We start from the raw sequence: 24871 nt of genomic DNA, 5'->3' as shown, positions 1-24871 counted from the left end.
TTCACTGCGGCTTTTTGCAGATGATGCTGTGATGTATCGAGAGGTTGTAACAATGGAAAATTGTACTGAAATGCAGGAGGATCTGCAGCGAATTGACGCATGGTGCAGGGAATGGCAATTGAATCTCAATGTAGACAAGTGTAATGTGCTGCGAATATGTAGAAAGATAAATCCCTTATCATTTAGCTACAAAATAGCAGGTCAGCAACTGGAATCAGTTAATTCCATAAATTACCTGGGAGTACGCATTAGGAGTGATTTAAAATGGAATGATCATATAAAGTTGATCGTTGGTAAAGCAGATGCCAGACGGATTCATTGGAAGAATCCTAAGGAAATGCAATCCGAAAACAAAGGAAGTAGGTTACAGTACGCTTGTTCGCCCACTGCTTGAATACTGCTCACAGTGTGGGATCCGTACCAGATAGGGTTGATAAAAGAGATAGAGAAGATCCAACGGAGAGCAGCGCGCTTCGTTACAGGAACATTTAGTAATCGCGAAAGCGTTACAGAGATGATAGATAAACTCCAGTGGAAGACTCTGCAAGAGAGACGCTCAGTAGCTTGGTACGGGCTTTTGTTAAAGTTTCGAGAACATACCTTCACCGAAGAGTCAAGCAGCATATTGCTCCCTCCTATGTATATCTCGCGAAGAGACCATGAGGATAAAATCAGAGAGCTCAGAGCCCACACAGAAGCATACTGACAATCCTTCTTTCCAAAACAATACGAGACTGGAATAGAAGGGAGAACTGATAGAGGTACTCAAGGTACCCTCCGCCACACACCGTCAGGTGGCTTGCGGAGTACGGATGAAGCACTTTGTCCTTCGGTATGACAATGCCAGACCAACGTGAGCGCTGCAATATCTCCAACAATTTGACACCTTGGGTTCACTGTCATCGATCGTTTTCCGTAGTCTCGACTTGACCCCACCTGCTTTTCATCTGTTTCCAAAACTTAAAACACATCTTTGAGGACTTCACTTTGACATCAATGAAAAGGTGCAAGCAGAGGTGAGGCTGAGGCTCCATCCTCAAAGTCAAAGATTCTAGAATAACGGAATCAACAAATTGGTCTCTCTGTTGGAGAAATGTGTACGGTGTCAGGGTGACTATGTTGATGAATAAATATGTTGATATAAGGAATACAGATGTATAATGTTAATAAAGTTTGTTTTATTTAAAAAGCTTTATGAATTATCTCATAGAAATTCAGAAGCGTTACTTTTTCTCTTGCTTACGTGATCGTTCCATTTCACATCCCTGTAAACTGTTACATCCAGGTATTGTTATAAGCTAACCGAATCCAACAGTAACTCATACATATTACAATCATAGGCTACTACGTTTTTTCGTTTAGTGAAGCACTCAGTTCTACACTTCTGAACATTCTACATACTCCGCAAGCCACCATATGCTGTATGCCAGAGGGTACCCTGTGCCACTACTATCATTTCCTTTCCTGTTTCAGTCGCAAACAGAGCGAGGGAAAAACAAGCCGAGAAGGTGTCTGTGTACGGACAAACAGACGGAAATGGTCGAGAGGCAGCACGGCTATACCAAAACAAGTACCCTCACAGACACCAACCACATCACACAACACTTCAAGCCCTTTATTTGGCGTTTGTGTGATCAGCGTTCTTCCAGACAGACGAACGTGCAGGAAGGCGACGGATTGTGGGTACACCAGATTTGGAGGACCTGGTTCTATGTGGTATTGAGACGAACCCTAGTACAACCTCCAGGAAATTGGCCCGCCAGCACGGTGTAAGCCAAAGTACAGTTACGTGTATACAGCATGTGGGCTTGTTCCCGACACAAATACCGGACCGTTCTGCTGCTTACAGTACGCTGCATCAATCACACAGCCTGCAACACACAAGGAATGCAGGGCACGTGGTTAGAGGAACTGTCATTCGTCAGCACCATCTACCGCGGCAACGATCCATTTCCGGATACACGTTCTTAGGACCTTTTTTCCTCCATTAGCAGCCAAGAATCCATGCCTACAGTTGCTCAGTTTTATTAACGTTCAGTCTGCATACCGGAAACGGAGTCGCCCTACGTTGCATATACGCTGCAGCAACGCGCCCAAACGGTAACTTTTTGACCACCCTTTAGAGGGGGGTAGAGAAGATCCTACAAGGAGTGTTCCGTTTCGTCACAGGATCATTTGGTAAACACTAGGGCGTTACTGGAATGCTCAACAAACTCAGGTGGCAGGCGCTACAAGAAAGATGGTGTGCATCCAGGGCCGGTGGAAAGGGGGGACGGGGGCTATGGGGGCTATAGCCCAATGGAGTATCATATTACACTGGATAAAATGACTTCAGAAATCAGCGAATATATTACTTCAAAAGATTCATTTTTTTGTATAATTGTGTAGCAATATAGGTTGCAATGTCTGTCAAACACATTTTAACAAAAGAATAAGACCGGCAAATACACTACTGGCCATTAAAATTGCTACACAACGAAGATGACGTGCTGCAGACGCGAAATTTAACCGACAGGAAGGAGATGCTGTGATATGCAAATGATTAGCTTTTCAGAGCATTCACAGTAGGTTGCCGCCGGTGGCGACCCTACAATGTGCTGACATGAGGAAAGTTTCCAACCGATTTCTCATAAATAAACAGCAGTTGACCGGCGTTGCCTGGTGAAACGTTGTTGTGATGCCTCGTGTAAGGAGGAGAAATGCGTACCATCACGTTTCCGACTTTGATAAAGGTCGGATTGTAGCCTATCGCGATTGCGGTTTATCGAATCGCGACATTGCTGCTCGCGTTGGTCGAGATCCAATGACTGTTAGGAGAATATGGAATCGGTAGGTTCAGGAGGGTAATACGGAACGCCGTGCTGGATCCCAACGGCCTCGTATCACTAGCGGTCGAGATGACAGGCATCTTATCCGCATGGCTGTAACGGATCGTGCAGCCACGTCTCGATACCTGAGTCATCAGATGGGGTCATTTGCAAGACGACAAGCATCTGCAAGAACAGTTCGACAACGTTTCCAGCAGCACGGACTATGAGCTCGGAGATCATGGCTGCGGTTACCCTTGACGCTGCATGACAGACAGGAGTGCCTGCGGTGGTGGACTCAACGACGAACCTGGGTGCAAGAATGACAAAACGTCATTTTTTCGGATGAATCCAGGTTCTGTTTACAGCATCATGATGGTCGTATCCGTGTTTGGCGACATTGCGGTGAACGCACGGCCGGCCGGAGTGGCCGAGCGGTTAAAGGTGCTACAGTCTGGAACCGCTACGGTCGCAGGTTCGAATCCTGCCTCGGGCATGGATGTGTGTGCTGTCCTTAGGTTAGTTAGGTTTAAGTAGTTCTAAGTTCTAGGGGACTTATGACCACAGCAGTTGAGTCCCATAGTGCTCAGAGCCATTTGAACCATTTTTTGGTGAACGCACATTGGAAGCATGTATTCGTGGCTCGTGGCTCTGAGCACTATGGGACTTAACATCTATGGTCATCAGTCCCCTAGAACTTAGAACTACTTACACCTAACTAACCTAAGGACATCACACAACACCCAGTCATCACGAGGCAGAGCAAATCCCTGACCCCACCGGGAATCGAACCCGGGAACATGTATTCGTCATTGCCATACTGATATATCACAACGGCGTGATGGTATGCAGTGGCATTGGTTACACGTCTCGGTCACCTCTTCTTCGCATTGACGGCACTTTGAACAGTGGACGTTACATTTCAGATGAGTTACGACCCGTGGCTCTATCCTTCATTCGATCCCTGCGAAACCCTACATTTCAGCAGGATAATGCTTGACCGCATGTTGCAGGTCCTGTACCGGCCTTTCTGGATACAGAAAATGTTCGACTGCTGCCCTGGCCAGCACATTCTCCAGATCTCTCACCAATTGAAAACGTCTGGTCAATGGTGGCGGAGCAACTGGCTCTTCACAATACACCAGTCACTAGTCTTGATGAACTGTGGTACCGTGTTGAAGCTGCATTGGCTGCTGTACCTGCACACGCCATCCGACCTCTGTTTCACTCAATGCCCAGGCGTATCAAGGCCGTTATTACGGCCAGAGGTGGTTGTTCTGGGTACTGATTTCTCAGTATCTATGCACCCAAATTGCGTGAAAATGTAATCACATGTCAGTTCTAGTATAATATATTTGTCCAATGAATACCCGTTTATCATCTGCGTGTCTTCTTGGTATAGCAGTTTTAATGGCCAGTAGTGTAGCTTGCTATCTAAACCAGTAAATATCATTTTACTTAAAATGGACGTCTTCTTATTTATTAATATCCACTGGATGTATATTAATGTACGAGTACCACTTACAGTATTCAAGAAAGCCAAATATGCTGGGTATTCCTACCAACATTTAAATTGCCGACCCCAGACAAAAACTTCGAAGTCACCGGACATCTGGGTCAAATCGTATTGCTTTCCCGGGCACACACATTCTGTAGACAGGTTTTTACCCTGCATGCCAAAACAGTTACCAAAAACTACTTTAAGCAACACCAAATTTTACCAATATATCAGTGGAGGACCCCAACTCTACTTTTGTTAGGCGATATTCCATTCCGCGATCGTACGTGCCAAATAGTGTGGCGGAACATATTACTTCCTCTGACATGTGTGTGACGAAATGACCACGACCAGACAGTCTAAGAAAGTATAGCTCATACCGAGGGTTACAGACAGTCGTTCCTTCCACATGCTGTGCGCAAATTGAAGAGGGAAGGGGGAAAAGAAAGTGGTAGAAGAAAGCACCCTCCGCCACACCAGGGTTGCCAGGTATCCCGATTTTGACAGAATTGTCCAGATTTTCCGCTGGATATCCGACTGTCTGTTAAACTGTGTTAGGATAATTAATATCTGACTATACGAAAACGTATAATGTTTCACACAATATAGACCTATTCATTATAGGAGTGATTTCATTTAAGAGACAGTCTTGTAAACTTAACTGAAACTAAAAATTCAGCTTTTACTCTGAACAGGATTAGGTTGGAAAACCTCCACTCAACAGCCGTTACTTCACATTTACACTTAGTATCGAGTGAGAAATTTGTTGGTTAACATTTTAAATTTAGCGATGCATTTGAAAGAAAAATAGGTCCGCTCTCAGGCATCCGAAACTGACTAAGTGCTAGTGCCGAAAAAGAAGGAAGTGTTACAATTTAAAATCAATTTTAATTACGAAGAGTGTAAGATTTCATCGTGGTTTAACAAAGGTACAGATGACTGCAATGGTCCTCTTATTTTATTGTCCTCCAAGGGGTTGAAAATTAGTTAAAATGGTTCCATTACAAGCGGATTTAATTTACATGCCTGCAGTTTCGTCCTTTTACCGGCAGGAAAGAAGGAGCAATTCTACTACAGAGGTTGAAAAGCAAACAGAAATATCAAAAGGTAAAATGCGGTGGTTTTCTTCAATTCCAACTTACTTATACTGCGTTACCAGTATAGTTGTACACTTTAAGGACTGAAAATAGAATAAACCAGTAACTGCAGCATTTACAAATACCTGAATTTTAGATTTGTGAGTATTAATTCTAGCCTGAGAGGTGTCCGTCGCCAATAACTTATCACTTTGTTCAGTCCATAAGTGTCAGATTGGTAAAAATTCGTGACTTTGTTGAGTGAAGAGGAATATTCGACACTAGTTGTGGACTGACCGGTGACATAATGTTAATGGCTGCTCTGGCGTCACCTTTTGGTGCATATTTTCGCAGTTTTGTTGGGAGTCAAGAGTAATATTCGATACTAGTCGATGGCTTTGACCAGTGATATAATGTTAATGATTCCTATGACGTCACTCTTCGGTACATATTTTCGCAGTTTGGTTGTTAGTTTGTAAAGTCAACGATTGTGAAAGCAAAAAATCTGGCTGTAATATCAGATGATCTGTAGCTCAACCCTTTTAAGATAATCGCTCCTGATCTCACATTATACTGCCGTGTTATTTACGTCGATTGTCGCATGTTTCCTGTGTCACTGATCAAAGCCGATGACTAGTGTCGAATATTCCTCCTTATCTGCTGTTAGAAAAAAACTGGCAACCCTGCGCCAAGGGTGATTTTGATTAAACTGGAGCTACTCATGGAGGTCCAGTGTGGGCTTTAATTATTGTATGGTAGCGAAACTTGTTAACATTTTAATGCGTTAATGTGGAACCGATTTACGCTGGAAAACAAATTAGTTCCAACTGGTGCCACCAGGTGCAAATTTGGCGCTGTACATTGCATGATGGTATGACATCCACACTGTCATTTCACAAGCCATAACGTGAGAAGAGAGACCGGGCGCAGTTAGTGAAACTATTTTGTGTGGACGGCAGCAATTAGAGTGCTGCACTGGGAGAGTATCGCCGACTGAAATGTCTCAGAAGAGGCTCTATGCTATTAAACGGTTTAAAGATGATGATAACCTGGCAGAGGAAGGCGTCCTATCCCCATGGAAGATACTGATGAGGTTGCTGATGATGCAACTGATCATCAGTAAGTGACGCAAATAGTACTAGTGGTGATGCAGTGTCATGAGGATTGTCCATCCCATGGCCAGTAGCATGGAAAGTTTTGTGGTCTATTTTATTCTGGTACATGACAAGATCCAGACGGTGCAGGAACTGGAATCTCATGATCCGCAGCAACGTCCTGAATGTGCTCTCCGATTTCTGGCACAGAAGACATGTGACTGGACTGTATTCTATAGAGTGGATTTGGAGGTTCTGTTAAACCGTGTCTTGTGCAAGAAGAGCCATTGCACTCGCCATACGTGATTGTGTGGTGTGGATTCACAAACACCTTTATTCTCGGTCTGTTCATTGAAGAGAAAATATGCAGAGGGCCTGTCAGGTGTACCGTGACGTCTGCACGTTATCGAGATTTCCTTGTACAGCATGTGTTTCGTGCTTTGGAAGAGCGCAGTCGTGGGAATACCACTGTTTTTATGCAACGTGGGGCAGTACCCCATGCCCCTCACCCAGAGAAACATCTGCTTAATGCAACCTTCCACGAACGTATTCTCTCCAGAGGCTTTCCAGAAGCATGGTCTGCAAGATCACCTGATCTGAATCCACGTGACTTTTGACTCTGGGGATACCGTAAAGCACGTGTTTACCAGAGACACATTCGGTCTCTACCTGATCTAAAGGCCAATATACAAGAGCACGTTTCTCAGATTCCACTGGAACTGATGCGAGCAACTGTTGATCACGTCGTTTTACGGATGGGGTCCCTCATCTACATCTTCGGTGCTCAAATCGAATAAATTGTATAAGACGCGGTTAATGATAAAATCAACATTATGTCTTTCTCACTTGTTTGGTCTTCCCTGCCCACGTTCAGTTCGTAATCCATTACACATGGAAACATTTCTATTCGGCTTTCTTCTACATCTACTCCGATAACCCGCAAGCCAACGTACGGTGCGTCACGGAGGGTACCCTCTGCAACTACCTTTCCTGTTCCACTCGCAGATAGGTCGAGGGAAAAACGACTGTCTATATGCTTCCGTATGAGCCCTAATTTCTCTTATGTTATCTTCGCGTTCCTCCCGCGCAATGTATGTTGGCGAAAGTAGAATCGTTCGGCAGTCATCTTCAAATGCCGGTTCTCTTAATTTTCTCGATAGTATTTATCGAAAAAAATGTCGCCTTTTTCCAGGGATTCCCATTTGAGTTGCCGAAGAATCTCCGTGACACTTACGTGTTATTCGAACCTATCGGTAACAAATCACGCAGCCCGCCTCTGAATTGCTTCGATGTTTTCCTTCAATCCGACCTCGTACGGATCCCAAACACTCGAGTAGTGTTGGGAGCGCACTGCATCTTCCCACCGCACTTCCAGTCATAGCAGTACAGCACAGAAACAAAATTCCGTGGTTATCAACACTACTCCTGTCCCAGAAGCGGAAAGTTACTTGCACTCACAGTGCCAGATTTGTATATGGTGGCCAAAATTGGAATTAATCACTGTATCTTACCACCACACTTCCAGTCATAGCAGTACAGCACAAAAACAAAATTCCGTGGTTATCAACACTACTCCTGTCCCAGAAGCGGAAAGTTACTTGCACTCACAGTGCCAGATTTGTACGTGGTGGCCAAAATTGGAATTAATCAAAAATGGCTCAAATGGCTCTGAGCACTATGGGACTTAACTTCTGTGGTCACCAGTCCCCTAGAACTCTAGAACTTCTTAAACCTAACTAACCTAGGGACATCACACACATCCATGCCCGAGGCAGGATTCGAACCTGCGACCGCAGCGGTCGCGCGGTTCCAGACTGCAGCGCCTAGAACCGCTCGGCCACTCCGGGCGGCTGGAATTAATCACTGCATCTTCCCACCACACTTTCAGTCATAGCAATAGAGCACAAAAACAAAAGTCTGTAGTTATCGACAGCGTTTCCGTTCCAGCAGCAGAAAGTTTCTTGCATTCTCAGTGCCAGATTTGTACATGGTGGCCAAAATTGTAATTAATCACTGCATCTTCCGACGACACTTTCAGTAATAGCAGCAGAGCACAGAAACAAAAGTCTGTAGTTATTGACAGCATTTCCGTTCCAGCAGCGGAAAGTTTCTTGCATTCACAAAGCCAGATTTTCACATGGTGGACAAAATTGGAATTAATTGTATTTCTGTGTAAATCGGTCCGCGTTAACACTCTTGAATATCTACCGAATTTCGTTGATATATAATAACCACAGGCCGCACTGGACCGCTGAGAATAGCTGCTACACCTTAATTATAACCAGCGTGGGCTCTCTGGTTCTGGATCGGTTTAAGTTGGTGGAGTTCACATATAAAAGAAGTACAGTATCCTTGTGTACAGTAGCCGTTAAGAAGTTAATGCGGTGCCGAAGCTGTAAGGACACGTGTAGCGTATGGAACGCTCTGCATCGTCCCATCACACTTCCAGTCATAGCCGTAGAGCACAGGAACAAAGTGGCGTGGTTGTCAACACCGTCCCAGTCCCAGAAGGGGGAAGTTTAATGGGGCCGTGTCTCTCACCTCTCCTGACGCCCCAGGTGCGCGTCTCGTAGAAGGGCCCCTGCGGGCGCCCGTCGAACTCCTCCCTGGTGAGCATCTCGCGGATGGCGCGGTAGCTGCACAGCACCACCTGCCGGTCCTTGCCGACGCGCACCCCCACCACCGGGCCGTAGCGCCGGCCCAACTCCGCAGTCGCCTCGTACAGGTAGCCGGACTGCTTGCGCAGCTTGTTGACAGCGAGCGCGCTGCCCACCACCGGCCACCAGCTCGGACCTGCAACGCCGACGAGCCAATCAGCTTTAGGAGAACCGGACCCAAAAAACGACGAAAACTTCATTTCTGAGTGTTTTGTAAGGCCTTCACTGGTATAATAGGAGCTCCTCTCTTCCCAATGACGTACATACATTGAAGCGCCAAAGAAACTGGTATACGCATGCTTGTTCAAATACAGAGGTATGTAAACAGTGAGGCGTAGCGCCGTATAACGATCCTGCCTGGGAGGCGGTTAAGTGGGAGATGTGTCTCACAGCTGGATAGTGACAGATGGTGACGCGAGACTGGACGCGCACGTAGTTTATGTATCAGCCGATAGAGGACAGTATTGGATAGGGGGACTGTGATTTTAGTTTCGATTGTGTACACTAGAGTGCACTAAAGTAATAGAATGTTTTTCATAAACTGTTCTAGTATTTTCATAAAGTGTTATTATTTCTTTTTGTGTATGTAAAATGTTATAAATGTGTTTTAGCAGTATGAGTGATGCGTGAGTGTGGTTTAAGGTTAATATGAAGATAATTATTTAACGAGTTATGTAGTAGGATTTAGTGTGGGAACATTTCGAAGAAGTATGGATATAGACAAAGGGGATTTTTCTGGAATACATTTGTAAAGTAAGTTTATGGTAAAGGGAAAGTTAATGGTTCAAATGGCTCTGAGCACTATGGGACTCAACTGCTGCGGTCATTAGTCCCCTAGAACTTAGAACTAGTTAAACCTAACTAACCTAAGGACATCACAAACATCCATGCCCGAGGCAGGATTCGAACCTGCGACCGTAGCGGTCTTGCGGTTCCAGACTGCAGCGCCTTTAACCGCACGGCCACTTCGGCCGGCCAAGGGAAAGTTAATTCAGGTATAAATAACAATAGTAAATAACTTTATGCATAAGCAAAATTTCAGCATATTAGATAATTATGTCGGTAAAAAGTGCAGTCGTTAGGTTTACTATTTTGCGATTGGTTATTGATGAAAAGCGCGGATTGGCGCGGGAGAATGTTGTTTTGCTATTGGCTGTTGAGTAAACTGACCAATGGTAAAGCAATATTCTTGGCGCGCCTTTCTCTGCTGGTAGAGAAGACAGAGTATTCTAGAGGAGAGTGGGAGCCTAGCCATGAAACAAACGGACGTGTGTAGTAGTAGTTCCGATGGAAACGATAAGTTGCCGGATCTAGCAGTGTTTCGTACATCAAAAGTGTGGTAAAGTGACGGCATAATTATTCCGATGGGCCTGTAGAGATTTCGGAATTTTTAAGTGAATTTTGTGACGAGAAAAGACATATATTCCGCGTGGCGTATTGAGCAGGTCCGTGGCTAAAAACTGTGACTGCATTAGGTACCGACAGACTTAATATTTGGCGAGCATTATCAATCAAAAACCAAATCAGTATTTTTGTAGCTATTACGGTTTCGGGAAATGCGACACCATAAACTCGCTAACGTGAGTGACTGTGTTAAGACTAGCACGGGCTTGGCAGTGATACTTGTTCACCTAAAGTTTCAGAATATATTAATTGAGGACAAAATTTCCAACCTTTCATTTCGCGTGAAAACTTTCTCCAGAAACGTAGATTAGTGACTTTAATTGCAGCCTGGTTCACGTCGAAGTACAGTAGGATTCACTCGGCTTCCTTACTGATGATATGCTGAGACAACGTTCACAGGTAGGTGCATGTTCGTCGTAAAGGGACGGAAGCAATCGCGCCGCCGCAACAGGCAGAATACGGCACTGCTCTCGGCAACGCCTACATAGACAACACGTGTCAGACGCAGTTGTTAGATCGGTTACTGCTGCTACAATGGCACGTTATCAAGATTTGAATGAGTTTGAAAGTGGCGTAATAGTCAGCGCACGAGAGATGGGACACAGCATCTCTGAGGTAGCGATGAAGTGGGATTTTCCCGCATGACCACTTCACGAGTCTACCGTGAATATCAGGAATGCAGTAAAACATCAAACCTCTGACATCACTGCGGCTGGGGATAGATCCCGCAAGAAGGGGAGCAACGACGACTGAAGAGACTCGTTCAATGTGACAGAAGTGCAAGCCTTCCGCAAACTGCAGCAGATTTCATTGCTGGGCCATCAAGAAGTGTCAGCGTGTGGACCATTCAACGAAACATCATCGATATGGGCTTTCGGAACCGAAGACCCACTTGTGTACCCTTGTAACCGTGTACTGCACGGCACAAAGCTTTACGCGTCGCCAGGGCCCGTCAACGCCGACATTGAACTGTTGATGACTGGAAACATGTTGCCTGGTCGGATGTGTTTCGTTTCAAATTTTATCGAGCAGGTGGACGTGTACGGGTAAGGAGACAACCTCATGAATCCATTGACCCTGCATGTCAGCAGAGGACTGTTGAAGCTGGAGAAGGCTCTGTAATGGCGTGGGGCGTGTGCAGTTTAAGTGATATGGGACTCCTGATACATCTGGACACGACTCTGATAGGTGACACGTACGTAAGCATCCTGTCTCATCACCTGTGTCCATTCATGTCCATTGTACGTTCCGACTGACTTGGGCAATTCCAGCAATGCGACACCCCACACGTCCAGAATTGCTACAGAGTGGCTCCAGGAACACATTTCTGAGTTTAAACACTTCCGTTGGCTACCAAACTCCCCAGAAATGAACATTATTGAGCATATCTGGGATGCCTTGCAACGTGCTGTTCAGAAGAGATCTCCACCGACTCGTATTCTTACGGATTTATGGACAGCCCTGCAAGATTCATGGTGTCAGTTCCCTCCAGCACTACTTCATACATTAGTCGAGTCCATGCCACGTCGTGTTGCGCCACTTCTGCGTGCTCTCGGGGGCCCTACACGATATTAGGTATGTATATCAGTTTCTTTGGCTTTTCAGTGTATAATACTAATATGGATTCACCTTAGATCTAAGTATTTCTAATTTATGTGTCCCAGTAGCTTCTTTTTTTATTTTATTTAGCATTCGACGAAAAAGTACCATACAACCATTAATATTACAAATACAACACACCGCAAATAGCTGCCATATACATACTCTCAACTGTTCATATCCAGAATGTGTAGGTACTACAAACTCAAGCTATACTTATATTGCAATTTGAGATGATGTCGCGAAAGCAAGTATTGTCTTGTACGAGAGGCATTCGGTAAGTAATGCAACACATTTTTTTCTGAGTCCTCTTCAGCTCCTACACTTTCATGAAGTTCAGATAGGTGGCGGTGCTATCTGTAGCCTTCAAATGGCGTCTGTAACGGTGTTGCGTTCCCAGCAGAGCTTCTTTTTGAGGAAAACCAGAGCACCGCAGATATTCATAGACGCTTGCACAATGTCAACGGAGAAATGGCACTGAATAGAAACGTGGTGAGTCGTTTGGCTAGGCGTTGTCATCATCGCAACAAGGTCGCGCAAAACCTCTCTGATCGGCCGTATTTCGGCCGGCCGCACACAGCTGTGACTCCGCAATGCTGGAACGTGCGGACACTCTCATTCGAGGTGATCGACGGATCAAAATGAAACACCTCGCTGCTCAACTGGACGTCTCTGCTAGTAGTGCTGACAGACTCGTCCACCAGCTGGAGTGCTCGAAGGTGAGTGCCCATTACACTCCTCGCCGCCTAGCAGAACAACTTAAAGAGCAACGAAGAACCATCTAAGCGGAATTGCTTGAGCATTATGATTCTGATCTCAACAATTTTTTCTCGAACATCTTGACAGGCGATGAAACATGGGTTCGTCACGTCGAACCGGAAACATAATGGCAATCCATGGAGTGACGCCATACCGCCTCCCCTCCGAAGAAAATGTTCAAAGCCGTACCCTCAGCCGCTAAAATAATGGCGATGGTGTTCTGGGACTGTGAAGGGGTTATTCAGTTTGATGTCCTCTCTCACGGTGCAACGATCAACTCTGAAGTGTATTGTGCTATTCTCTGGAAATTGAAGAATAAGTGGGCAACGGATGGGGAGGCGGTTCATGTTAACAGATGTGGGTGGCCGGTCATGGAACGCAGAACCAGGGGCTCTGCCTCCGGAGAAAGACGGCTGTTCTCGCTACAGCGTCCACACACGTGACCTACTTCCCACGCTCGCCACTGGCTAAAACCGATGGCGTGAATTCGATAGCAGTTTCAGCAGAGGGTTCAAGGTGTCTCTTGTCAGCAGCTTTAGCTGGACAGAACTGCCTCGGTTCTGAAACACAGACAACTTGTGTCACGCAGGCACAGCTGAAGTTGCTCTGGGAGAAAACTTGTAAAGATTTGACTGAACCTTTGAAATATTTTTTTTTAAACCAATTCCCTAAAATATTTCTTGACTGACTGCAACCCTATACAATAGTTTTGGTGCTATATAGTTCGAAAAAGGTGGTATCTGATACGCCCTAAGAGACTAATATGATCGTAGCCAGTGATGGCTTTCCAATAATCTTAAATTCCACAATAATCGGTCAATGACACTATGATAAATCATTCGGTATTTTATTACTTCTTTGACGATAAACGCCGAGTGCAATGCGTTCTCATACTAATCGAAATCATTACAACAGTCACCAAAACCAAATTATGTTAGAAAGGTGAGTAGATTATAATTTTAATTTCAAAAGTGTCTAATCTGAGTTTAAAATTCAACAATTCGCGATATTATTTCACAGCCAAAAAATATAAATTTTTTGCTTTATATTTTAAAACTAATTTGAATCTGACTGCTTTAACTTAATGATGTTGCTTGAGTGTAGGTCGTTCGAGATAGTCCGCGTGATTGTGATAAACACTGTGTCCGTGTGGTGCAGAGGTTAGTCCCAGGTTCGAATCCTGGTCCGGCACACATTTTCACTCGTCGCTGATTCTGATTCTGCATAAAGTCCCGATGCAGCTGACGTCGATAGTCCCTTCCCTCTCCTTTACTTTTTCCCCTCCCCCCACCCCCCACCACCACTCTCAATTTACGTATTGACGACAGTCGCTACCAGACACAGCAACTATGAGATGCGTCGGCGTAGACACGCCCTCAAAGTTTCCATACGCCGCCGCTGCCGGAAGCTCACACCCAAACCCCCACATCTCAGACACTCAGATCGTAACCAAACATTGTATGTCGATAAAGTGTCAACCGAAATACCGATTTAGTTCGCGCTGTGTGCTGTCGTCGCCGGCCGTGGTTGCCGAGCGGTTCTACGCGCTTTAGTCCGGAACCGCGCGACTGCTACGGTCACAGGGTCGAATCCTGCCTCGGGCATGAATGTGTTGTGATGTCCTTAGGTTAGTTAGGTTTAAGTAGTTCTAAGTTCTAGGGGACTGATGACCTCAGATATTAAGTCCCATAGTGCTCAGAGCCATTTGAACCAATTTTTTTTTTTTTTTTTGTGCTGTCGTCCAGTTCAAAAAAATGTATGTGAAATCTTATGGGACTTAACTGCTAAGGTCATCAGTCCCTAAGCTTACACACTACTTAACCTAAATCATCCTATGGACGAACACACACACCCATGCCCGAGGGAGGACTCGAACCTCCGCCGGGACTAGCCGCACAGTCCATGACTGCAGCGCCTAGACCGCTCGGCTAATCCTGCGCGGCGCTGTCGTCCAGTAGAACATGTATAAATGGTAACTAAAAGTAACACCAGAAGTACGGAGTATACGAAAAGTAGAGGCCCTGGTGCTCAAAGACGAGCGTATTACAATAGAGGCGATAGAGGAATAAGTGAAAAATCAGTCTTGGTGGAGGTCGCCGGCTGCGACTGTTCACTCAGCAGAAATGTCGCGGCTGTGCCAGGTCAGTCGCGTGGCTTCCTTCGTCGCCTGATAAGCAAGGACGAGTGCCAGATGTATCACTGTGACCTCGAGATACAGGAGCAAAGCAAGAAATGGAAACAAGTAGATTCAACAGTGGCAAAAGAGGCGAAGGCCCAGTCATCATTGGACAAGATGGTGCTGAGCGTTTTATGGGAGCTTTCATGGTGTGGTTCAAACTGATTCTGCCCATAAGGGCAATTCGTCACAGAAGCATACTACCGAAATCTGCTGACGGTTACGCGAGGCTATCAAAAAGAAGCTGCCGAAGAGGATGTTTTTTCTCCACGACAACGCCCCAGATCATTCTGGACAGAACACAGTTAACACGTGCTGCTTCTTTCGGCTGTCAAATTTTGTCTCACGTGGTATCCAGTGACTGTCTCCTCTTTCCCCGGACGAAGAAAGCATTGCGTGTCGCGCATTTCAAGAATGGCGGCGACGCGATTTTCGAGGTATCCTGTACGGCCACAGTGCAGATTTCTACAGTCAAATTCGTCGCCATGTCATACACCACTGGCAAAAATGTGTTGCACTGAAGGGTGAAGATATAGAGAAGGACTCTAACGATGACCAAATTTCATGGACGCATATAGATTTTCTCGATGTGATAATTAAAACTTAAGGGCTACCCGACTTACATGACGGAACTCTACAGCAAATTTTCCTCAAAATGTTGCTCATTCCATTAAAAAAAAAAAAAAAAAACATATCTTCAGTGTGTTGCAAGCCCGAACAGGCTCCGAACTCAATATAAAAATAAGCTGTCAACAAAAGTCTGTCAAAATGTCAGTACATGCCAAGTAAGGCACTCACCAAAAATTCAGCCATTTTGGAAGCGTTGTTGTTTGGCAATCGTCATGGTGAGTCGATGTGAGCGTTTTTCTGAAAATGGACAAAATCGAGTATCGAGCTGTAATTAGATTTTTGTGTTTCAAACGCAATATGACTATACAAATTAAACACGAGTTGGACGCTCTTTACAGATGCTCTGCACCATCATTTACCACCGTGAATGCCGGTGCAGCTGAATTTGTACGTGGCCGTACCATCTTGGGTGACGAAGTTCGGGCCGGCCAAAAATTCCTACAACTGACGATAATGTTGCTCCATTTCATCAAATGTTGCTAGAGAACCATCGAATTAAGGTGGGAGGGATATCAGAGGTTATGAGCATATCTAAAGAACGTGTTCCTCACATATTGTTTGAAATTTACGAGGGACAAAGCTGATGTTACACAGGGTGCCACGATTGTTCGCTCTGCGCCGTCTGACACCTCAGCGGTTGCCGTAGCAAAAATCCTCCAATTGCGGGTTCAGCCGCTTGACCACCCTCGTTACTCATCAGATCAGCCCAAGCGACTTTTCTGTGTTCCCTCGGCGAAAATTTGAGCTAGGACAGAAATTTTTGTCAAATGAAGAGCCATCTCCTTCGTAAACAACAATTTTGCAGAGAAAGACACTGGCTATTAATCGACTGGCTAAAGAGGTGGGAGCAACACTAGGATAAGTTTATAGACTTATAAAGAGATTACGTTGAAAAATAAATTTGAAGAAAAAATGTCTCATTTCTTTGTTAAGTCGGAAACTTCTCTGACTGCCGTCGTATTCAGATAGTCTTCAAGGAAATATATTCCGGCTCTAATTCCACCATCACAAAACGACCATTATTCACTGAAAATGGTATTAGAACCCATATATTTATTTTTGGAATTCCCGACGCAGGAAAACAGTTTGTAACAGAATTTATTACTGATGACAAGTGTTGCCTAATTTCATCAGAAAATCAGCAATTCTGATCGTTCGCGTTCGAAATTCAGTGTCAGTTTTCCAGATATCAAAAGTACAGTTCTGCTTTTGCAAAGCTCCGATTTGGGAATAAAAACAAACACCGTCCGAACTGATCTTTAAGGCCCAACGGTACCGACTGTCCGCCATTTCATCCTCAGCCCTTAGGTGACAGCGGATACGGATGCGGAAAGTCATGTGGTCAGCACACCGCTTTCCCGACCGTTGTCAGTTTTCGTGTCCTGTGTCGCTACTTCTCAGTCAAGAAGTTCTTCAATTGGCCTCACACGGGCTGAGTGCACCCCGTTTGCCAACAGTATTCGGCAGGCCCGCACGGCGACCCATCCAAGTGCTAGCCAAGCCCAATAGCGCTTAACTTCGGTGATCTGACGGGAACCGTTGTTACCACTGCAGCAAGACCGTTGGCAATTTAGGAATAAACAGCGACTTAACTTTCTGCTTTTTAAGGTATTTGTCCTATTTCCTTGGGAGTCCAAATTAAACCTATTTATTCTTGAAAGAAATCCACAAGATATGACAGCTCTGACAGAAATGTATTATTTGGTATTTTGTCTCAGTCGGTGAGTGATTGGAGAAACATCGACTGACAAGTGAGGTAATAATTCGGTCGAATCACTGAACTTGCCACGCTTAGAAAATAGTTTCAGGTAAATTTATGGATGTCCATCTCATTGCATGGACGAGGGACTTCAGCTGATGATTCATTCATTCATATCATTTTTGCCCTTATGGACAGTGTTTGAACTCAAATATCTCATGATGACACAATTTTCACTTCTTTCCTTTCTTCCTTTTCTCTTCCCAAACTCTGTTCATCCTTTGACTATGCTCTTGTTGCCTTTGTTCCGTCTATAATGCTCCTGTCTTTCTCTTATCATTTACCATAAATTTTGCGTTCCTAATTTTGTTCCTGAATTCATTTCTGTCTTTTATCATTTGCTTTTTGATCCCCAGCTGCCTTATGTCTTCGTCTATTTCATGATACCAATTTGTTTTAAGGCTTGAATGTTTTACAACATCAAAGATTCTCTTTGGAAGTCTAGTGTTGTCCATTCTCTGTGTGTGTCCGTAGAAATTTAGTGTGCGTTTTCTGATTATGTCTGTGAGTCTGTCAATGTGTTGGTATGTCATTGGTAGGTCTTTTCATCTATATTCCATCTTTGTGTATTGGTCCGAATATTTTCCTGAGAATTTTGCGTTCTATTTTTTCTGTTTCTATAAAGCCTGATGCTCTAATTGTGGTCGTTCCTGACGCATATAGTGCTTCCGGTAATACAACTGTTTTGTAGTGTCTAATTTTGGCCTGTCTTGATATGCTTTTCTTATTATAATGTGACAATGTGAGTTTCTATGCTTCCTGGAGTCTTTCTGTTCGTTCTATGTTGGATACCATGTTTGATCGTCCTATTTGTATGTATTCCCCTAAATATTAAAATTTTTCTACCCTTTTCACGGATCCATACATCGTTTGCATGATGTGTACATTGTTGGTTGTCGTACCATCTATCGAGACTTCTCATACTATATCTGTAGACCTGTTTTGGCAGCTATTTCATGTAGGTGTTCCAGTGCTTCCTTTGCCCCCTGTGTGTTATTACTAAGTATGGCTACGTCATCTGCAAATACCAGACATTTTATGATTGTTCTTGTTTCAATTGTTCTTCCTAGTTCTATTCCGTTAACTTGTTCTTCCCATTGTTTGACAATTTTTTCTAAGACTATGTTAAACAGGATTGGTGAAAGCCCATCTCCTTGTCAGACACCTGTGTGTACCTGGAAGTGTTCCGAAATTTCTCCCAAGAACTTAATCTTCGAGGCGGTGTCTGTGAGCGTCTGTTGTATAATTGCCCTGGTTTTTCTGCCGATGCCATATTCTTCCAGTAAGTCAAAGAGCGTTTGTCGGTCTATGGAGTTGTATGCTCTTTTAAAGTCAACAAAGGTAACTACAGTGTTTGTCTGACTTTCGAAAGTGTTCTCAAGTTCCAGATCTGTTCTATGCCTGATCTCCCTCTTCTGAAGCCTGCCTGACATTCCCCTGTTTGCTCATCTGCTTGTAGTTCTAGTCTGTTTAGTAACATCTTTGAGAGAATTTTGTATGTGACTAGTACTAGAGAAATACCTCTGTAATTATTTGGATCTGACTTATCACCCTTTTTATGTAGGGGATGGCTCAGAGCACATTTCCATTCTTCTGGCAACTTCTCCGTGACCCAAATTTCTGAGATAATCTTACAAATTTGCTTGATGTTTTCATCTTGGAGCTTCCAGATCTCGGCAATAATACCATATTCCAGCTGCTCTGTTATGATATACGAGGGTTATTCCAAAAGTAAGGTCCGATTGATTGCCAAATTGAAACCACAGTGAACATCAGAAATGTTTTACTTGTAACAATTAGCTACACCTTTCAGCCACTTCTCTACGTAGTCGCCGTTCTGACTTAGACTTTTGTCATAGCGTTGTACCAACTTTTCAATAGCCTCATCATAGAAGGCAGCCGCCAGTGCTTTCCGCCAATTCTCCACGCTGGCCTACACCTCGTTGTCTGTGTCAAAATGTTGTCTTCAAAGACAGCGGTTCATGTGACCAGAGATGAAACTCAGGGGGAGACAATTGCGGACTGTATTGTGGGTAATCTAACATTTCCATTTGAAAACGATGCAGGAGCATCTTCATTGCCCCTCCAGAATGCGGCTGAGAATTGTCGTGAAGACGAAACAGCACGACAGTTATGTAATGTTGGCTGCATAGCTTCAGGCGAAATTTCTCACCAGGCCCTCGTACTTGGCGGCAGACACTATTTTCTAGACATCTTTACGCACTCACTGCGAGCTCAGAAATGAGAAGAGCGACGTGATGCTAACTGGGGTTATACTAGAGACACTACCCAACACATCTGTGCAAAGCTTTATCGGATTTTCATAGTCGTTTCCATTTCGCGACCGATCGGACCTTACTTTTGGAATAACCCTCGTATATGAGAAAAAGTACTACCACAGCTGTATTTTGAGAATATCTTTATTCTGTCTAGTTTCGGCGGCACATTACCGCCATCCTCATGCCCCAACACTGCCAAAAGAGTATGTGATTTTCTTGGCGCATTTACTGTGATATCCTTGTTATTAGCATTCGTGGACTAGCTTTCATCAGGAGTCTATATTCGGCACTGTATTGTCTCCAATGCAACCACATGTTATTGCATTGGAGACAAAACTGAATTTCCATGTACACTATGTGATCAAAAGTATCCGGACAACCCCAAAAACATACGTTTTTCATATGAGGTTTGTTGTGCTGCCACCTAATGTCAGTTACTTCATATCAGCTACATCAGTAGTCACTAGACATCGTGAGAGAACAGAATGGATCGCTCCGTGGAGCTCATGGACTGCGAACGTGGTCAAGTGACTGGGTGCCACTTGTGTCATACGTCTGTACGCGAGATTTCCGCACTCATAACATGCGTAGAGAATTTTGTATGTGACTGGTACTAGAGAAACACCTCTGTACTAGAGAAATACCTCTGTAATTATGTGTCTCCGATGCGACAGCGAAGTGGAAACGTGAAGGGACACGTACATCAGAAAAGCGTACAGGCCGACCTCGTCTGTTGACTAACAGAGACCGCCGACAGCTGAAGAGGGTCGTAATGTGTAATAGGCAGACATCTATCCAGACCATCACACAGGAATTTCAAACTGCATCAGAATCCACTGCAAGTACTATGACAGGCGGAAGGTGAAAAAACTTGTATTTCGTGGTCGAACGGCTGCTCATAGGCCACACATCACGCCGGTAAATGCCAAACGACGCCTCGCTTGGTGTAAGGAGCGCAAACATTGGACGATTGAGTAGTGGAAAAACGTTTGTGGAGTGACGAATCACGGTACACAATGTGGCAATCTGATGGCAGGGTGTGGGTATGGCGAATGCCCAGTGAATGTCATTTACCAGCTTGTGTAGTGCCAACAGCAAAATGTGGAAGCGGTGGTGTTATGGTGTGGTCGTGTTTTTCATGGATGGGGTTGCACCCCTTGTTGTTTTGCGTGGCACTATCACAGCATAGGCCTATGTTGATGTTTTAGGCACCTTCTTGCTTCCCACTGTTGAGGAGCCATTCGGGGATGGCGATTGCATCTTTCAACAAAATCGAGCACCTGTTCATAATGCAGGGCCTGTGGCGGAGTGGTTACACGACGATAACATCCCTGTAATGGACTGGCCTGCACAGCGTCCTGACCCGAAACCTATAGAACACCTTTGGGATGCTTTGGAACACCGACTTCGTGCCAGGCCTCACTGACCGACATCTATACCTCTCCTCAGTGCAGCAATCCGTGAAGAATGGGCTACCATTCCCCAAGAAACCTTCCGGCACCTCATTGAACGTATGCCTGCGAGAGTGGAGGCTCTCATCAAGGCTAAGAGTAGGCCAGCACCATATTGAATTCCAGCATTACCGACGGAGGGCGCCACAAACTTATAAGTCATTTGCAGACAGGTGTCCGGATACTTTTGATCACATAGTGTAGTTTACTGAACGTATGTGTCTTTCTGCTTGTTTTAGTTGTCCTTTGTAATTTGGTAATCATTGTTGCGACAACCGCGTCATGGTCACTGATACCAGTTTCGAATTGGACATCTTCAAAGAGGTCAGGCCTATTCGTTGCCATTAGATCCAATACATTTGTCATGAGTGGGGTTCCTAACTATGTGTTCTATATTGTTTTCAGGGAAGGTATTTAGTAAAGTTTCACAGGATGTCTTATCGCGCCCACCACCAACAAAACTGTCATTTTCTCAATTAAGTGTTGGCTGATTAAAGTCTCCAGCGATGATTATAGTATGGTTGTGGAACCTGTAGTGTTTTCGTAGTGATCAGAACGTAGTCAATTTGTTAGACACGACACGACACGACACGAATTTTTGACCCTCTTTTGCTGTATAGGATTCTCTTACTAGCACGATTGCCCTCAATTAAAGTGGTGGGAAAATATTTAGCGTTTTCTACCTCTCTTCGGCTTGTCCATTTTGATTGTGTGCCGTGGGTTGTTGTTCCGAGCTCTGACAATGGAAATTCCACCAGTTTCCATTTTCACTATTCGCAGGTTACGGACTTGCATCTAATTGCTCCCCTTCCTGGGAAAATTTTGACTAACACAATTGCCAAGGCACTATCATGCGTGTTGGGAGTAATGGGATTTTCAAAAGTGACATGACACACTTCTGTAATATAAAGTGTGAATTTAGTGAAAAACGTCGATATTAGCATAACATGGTATGACCTTTCTGCCAACAGAACTAACACTGGAGCAGAATAAAAAGTGCTGTAACAGCAAAATTAAGAAAATATTTAGCAGTTGCTACTGCCGCGACTCACACTTAGGGAGGAAAGCAGACGAGTCATATTCCAATCATCTTATTTTGCGCTGTTCCAGCCTAACTTTCATTTCCCCTTTACGTTTACGTAGGACAACAACCCATTTATGTGTACGTAAGTAGAAAGTAAAATTGTATTTTCTCTTCCTTTTATACACAAGGCCATTAGCTTATTCCGATCGCCTGTCATTATTTACATACTGCAAATCGTCCATTTTGAATTTAATTTTGCATATGACAATTGGCATATCGGTACACCTGCGATGGCATGCGCTACCTAGTATGTTCCAAAACGCAACACATAAAAACGTGATTGTTCCCGGGCTAATACTTCAAGCTCTATTGGTGACAGAAAGGTAGGGTCCAGTGTTTTGGATAGCCCTTGGCCTAGAGACCATTTGTTTATCCATCAGAACGTATCGTCTCAGTGTCACTATCGTAGAGTACAGGGTCAAAGTATGAATAGTACACAATTCCTCGTACCTAGGAAAATGGATGAAATCGATTGGTATTTGATGTGGTCCACGGTGGGCGTTTGGAGACTTAAGGAAGTACCATTAGTTCGTTGGTGGTTTCTTAGCAAAAAACCCAGAAACGTAGTTTTTGCCATTTTTTTCGAGCTAAACCCGAGTCTCGGATTCAAAGGCGGCTAAGCACAGCAGGTGGTAAAATTTTTACGATGTATTCCTAAAATCTCGATCTCGAACAGCCTTGGAAATTCCTACTGCCACTGTCTCCTCTCTCAGCATAAAAAGCTTGAGTATGTTCGTACGCCAAGATTTTTGGGAAAATTTGTGCTGCGGAAGGTAGAAACAGGCAGCAGCTACCCTATTTTTCAGTCAGAATTTTTTAAATAGGAGCATTTTCGCCCTTTTTGTGCCCCCAAAAGGAGCATTTTTCCGCTGATAGTGAATTTACAACATATCTTCCTGCCATTTTAGAAAGGATTTGCGGATTGTTTCTGCCATCTTGAAGTTTTTTGCCATTTTTTTCATTAATTACGTCATTAATGCTTTTTTTTTTTTTTTTTTTTAACGAGCTGTGTATCAGAGACAATAGCTGTTATGTAAGCAGAGTCTGGAATTGCGTCTCACCCATAACAGTGCTGAGGCGGGGCCGGTTATTGTGGAGGCAAAAACGTAGATGTTGTACCACAAATGGAGAACAAAGATTGTGCTCATTTCCACTTAATCTTGCAGAGCGATTTTTGTCAATCGTCTGGAGAGAAGTGATGCTCGGAACTATAGTGAAAAGAGGACTGTTTGCTGGTGGCGGGATGCTGGAAGAGATAGTTTTATGTTGGTTTGGCTTACAAAGCTTCATATACTCGTTATTGGATGGATCACTATTGTTTGCGTCTAGTGAGGCAAAAAACCATGTATACGACTTTTTGAATGTGCAGTTGAACCAGGTTACTGGTAATAATGTCCAGCCGCATCTACTTGCTATGGTCGATGAATTACATTCAGGTGAAGAAAATGAAAGCAGATAAGTATTTCACAGCTTGTGGACAATGAAGACGGGTTCGCGCTTGACAAAATCTGGGACGGGAATCGGCTGGATGGACTGTGTGCTGGGAGCTGAGCGACGAGCTGCGGTGCTGTTCGCCAGAAATCCTCTAGCAGCTGGTCATCACGCAGCCCGCCTACGATGGCGCAACGAAAGGCAACTAGGCAGACGATTGAGCAAAACTGATTTTAGCGTCAAGATCAGATTATACCTTGGACTCCAGAGGGTCACTTGTAAATGTGGATTCACCACGGAAACAGCATCTACCAGAATGTATCAGAGGGCTACATACAGCAACAACTCCAGAGGACCAGACATCCTTCAAAAGGAACATTTTTCATATGGAAGGCTTTGGGTATACTACGCAAAATCAATGAAATACACTCCTGGAAATTGAAATAAGAACACCGTGAATTTATTGTCCCTGGAAGGGGAAACTTTATTGACACATTCCTGGGGTCAGATACATCACATGATCACACTGACAGAACCACAGGCGCATAGACACAGGCAACAGAGCATGCACAATGTCGGCACTAGTACAGTGTATATCCACCTTTCGCAGCAATGCAGGCTGCTATTCTCCCATGGAGACGATCGTAGAGATGCTGGATGTAGTCCTGTGGAACGGCTTGCCATGCCATTTCCACCTGGCGCCTCAGTTGGACCAGCGTTCGTGCTGGACGTGCAGACCGCGTGAGACGACGCTTCATCCAGTCCCAAACATGCTCAATGGGGGACAGATCCGGAGATCTTGCTGGCCAGGGTAGTTGACTTACACCTTCTAGAGCACGTTGGGTGGCACGGGATACACGCGGACGTGCATTGTCCTGTTGGAACAGCAAGTTCCCTTGCCGGTCTAGGAATGGTAGAACGATGGGTTCGATGACGGTTTGGATGTACCGTGCACTATTCAGTGTCCCCTCGACGATCACCAGTGGTGTACGGCCAGTGTAGGAGATCGCTCCCCACACCATGATGCCGGGTGTTGGCCCTGTGTGCCTCGGTCGTATGCAGTCCTGATTGTGGCGCTCACCTGCACGGCGCCAAACACGCATACGACCATCATTGGCACCAAGGCAGAAGCGACTCTCATCGCTGAAGACGACACGTCTCCATTCG

The 24871-nt window shown here is 44.7% G+C and overlaps 1 protein-coding gene across 1 annotated transcript in view; it reads right to left on the bottom strand.

Moving 5' to 3' along the window:
• LOC124795425 (probable cytochrome P450 303a1) overlaps nucleotides 1-24871 on the bottom strand; it is a 151738-nt gene that overhangs the window by 77366 nt on the left and 49501 nt on the right. Inside the window, exon 3 of the mRNA XM_047259453.1 lies at nucleotides 9017-9268. Within this exon, the coding sequence (XP_047115409.1) occupies nucleotides 9017-9268 (252 nt within the window). The remainder of the gene's footprint in view (nucleotides 1-9016; nucleotides 9269-24871) is intronic.

The sequence above is a fragment of the Schistocerca piceifrons genome, chromosome 4, assembly GCF_021461385.2.
Source record: "Schistocerca piceifrons isolate TAMUIC-IGC-003096 chromosome 4, iqSchPice1.1, whole genome shotgun sequence".
NCBI lineage: Eukaryota > Metazoa > Arthropoda > Insecta > Orthoptera > Acrididae > Schistocerca > Schistocerca piceifrons.
This window is presented reverse-complemented; position numbering and strand designations above follow the sequence as displayed.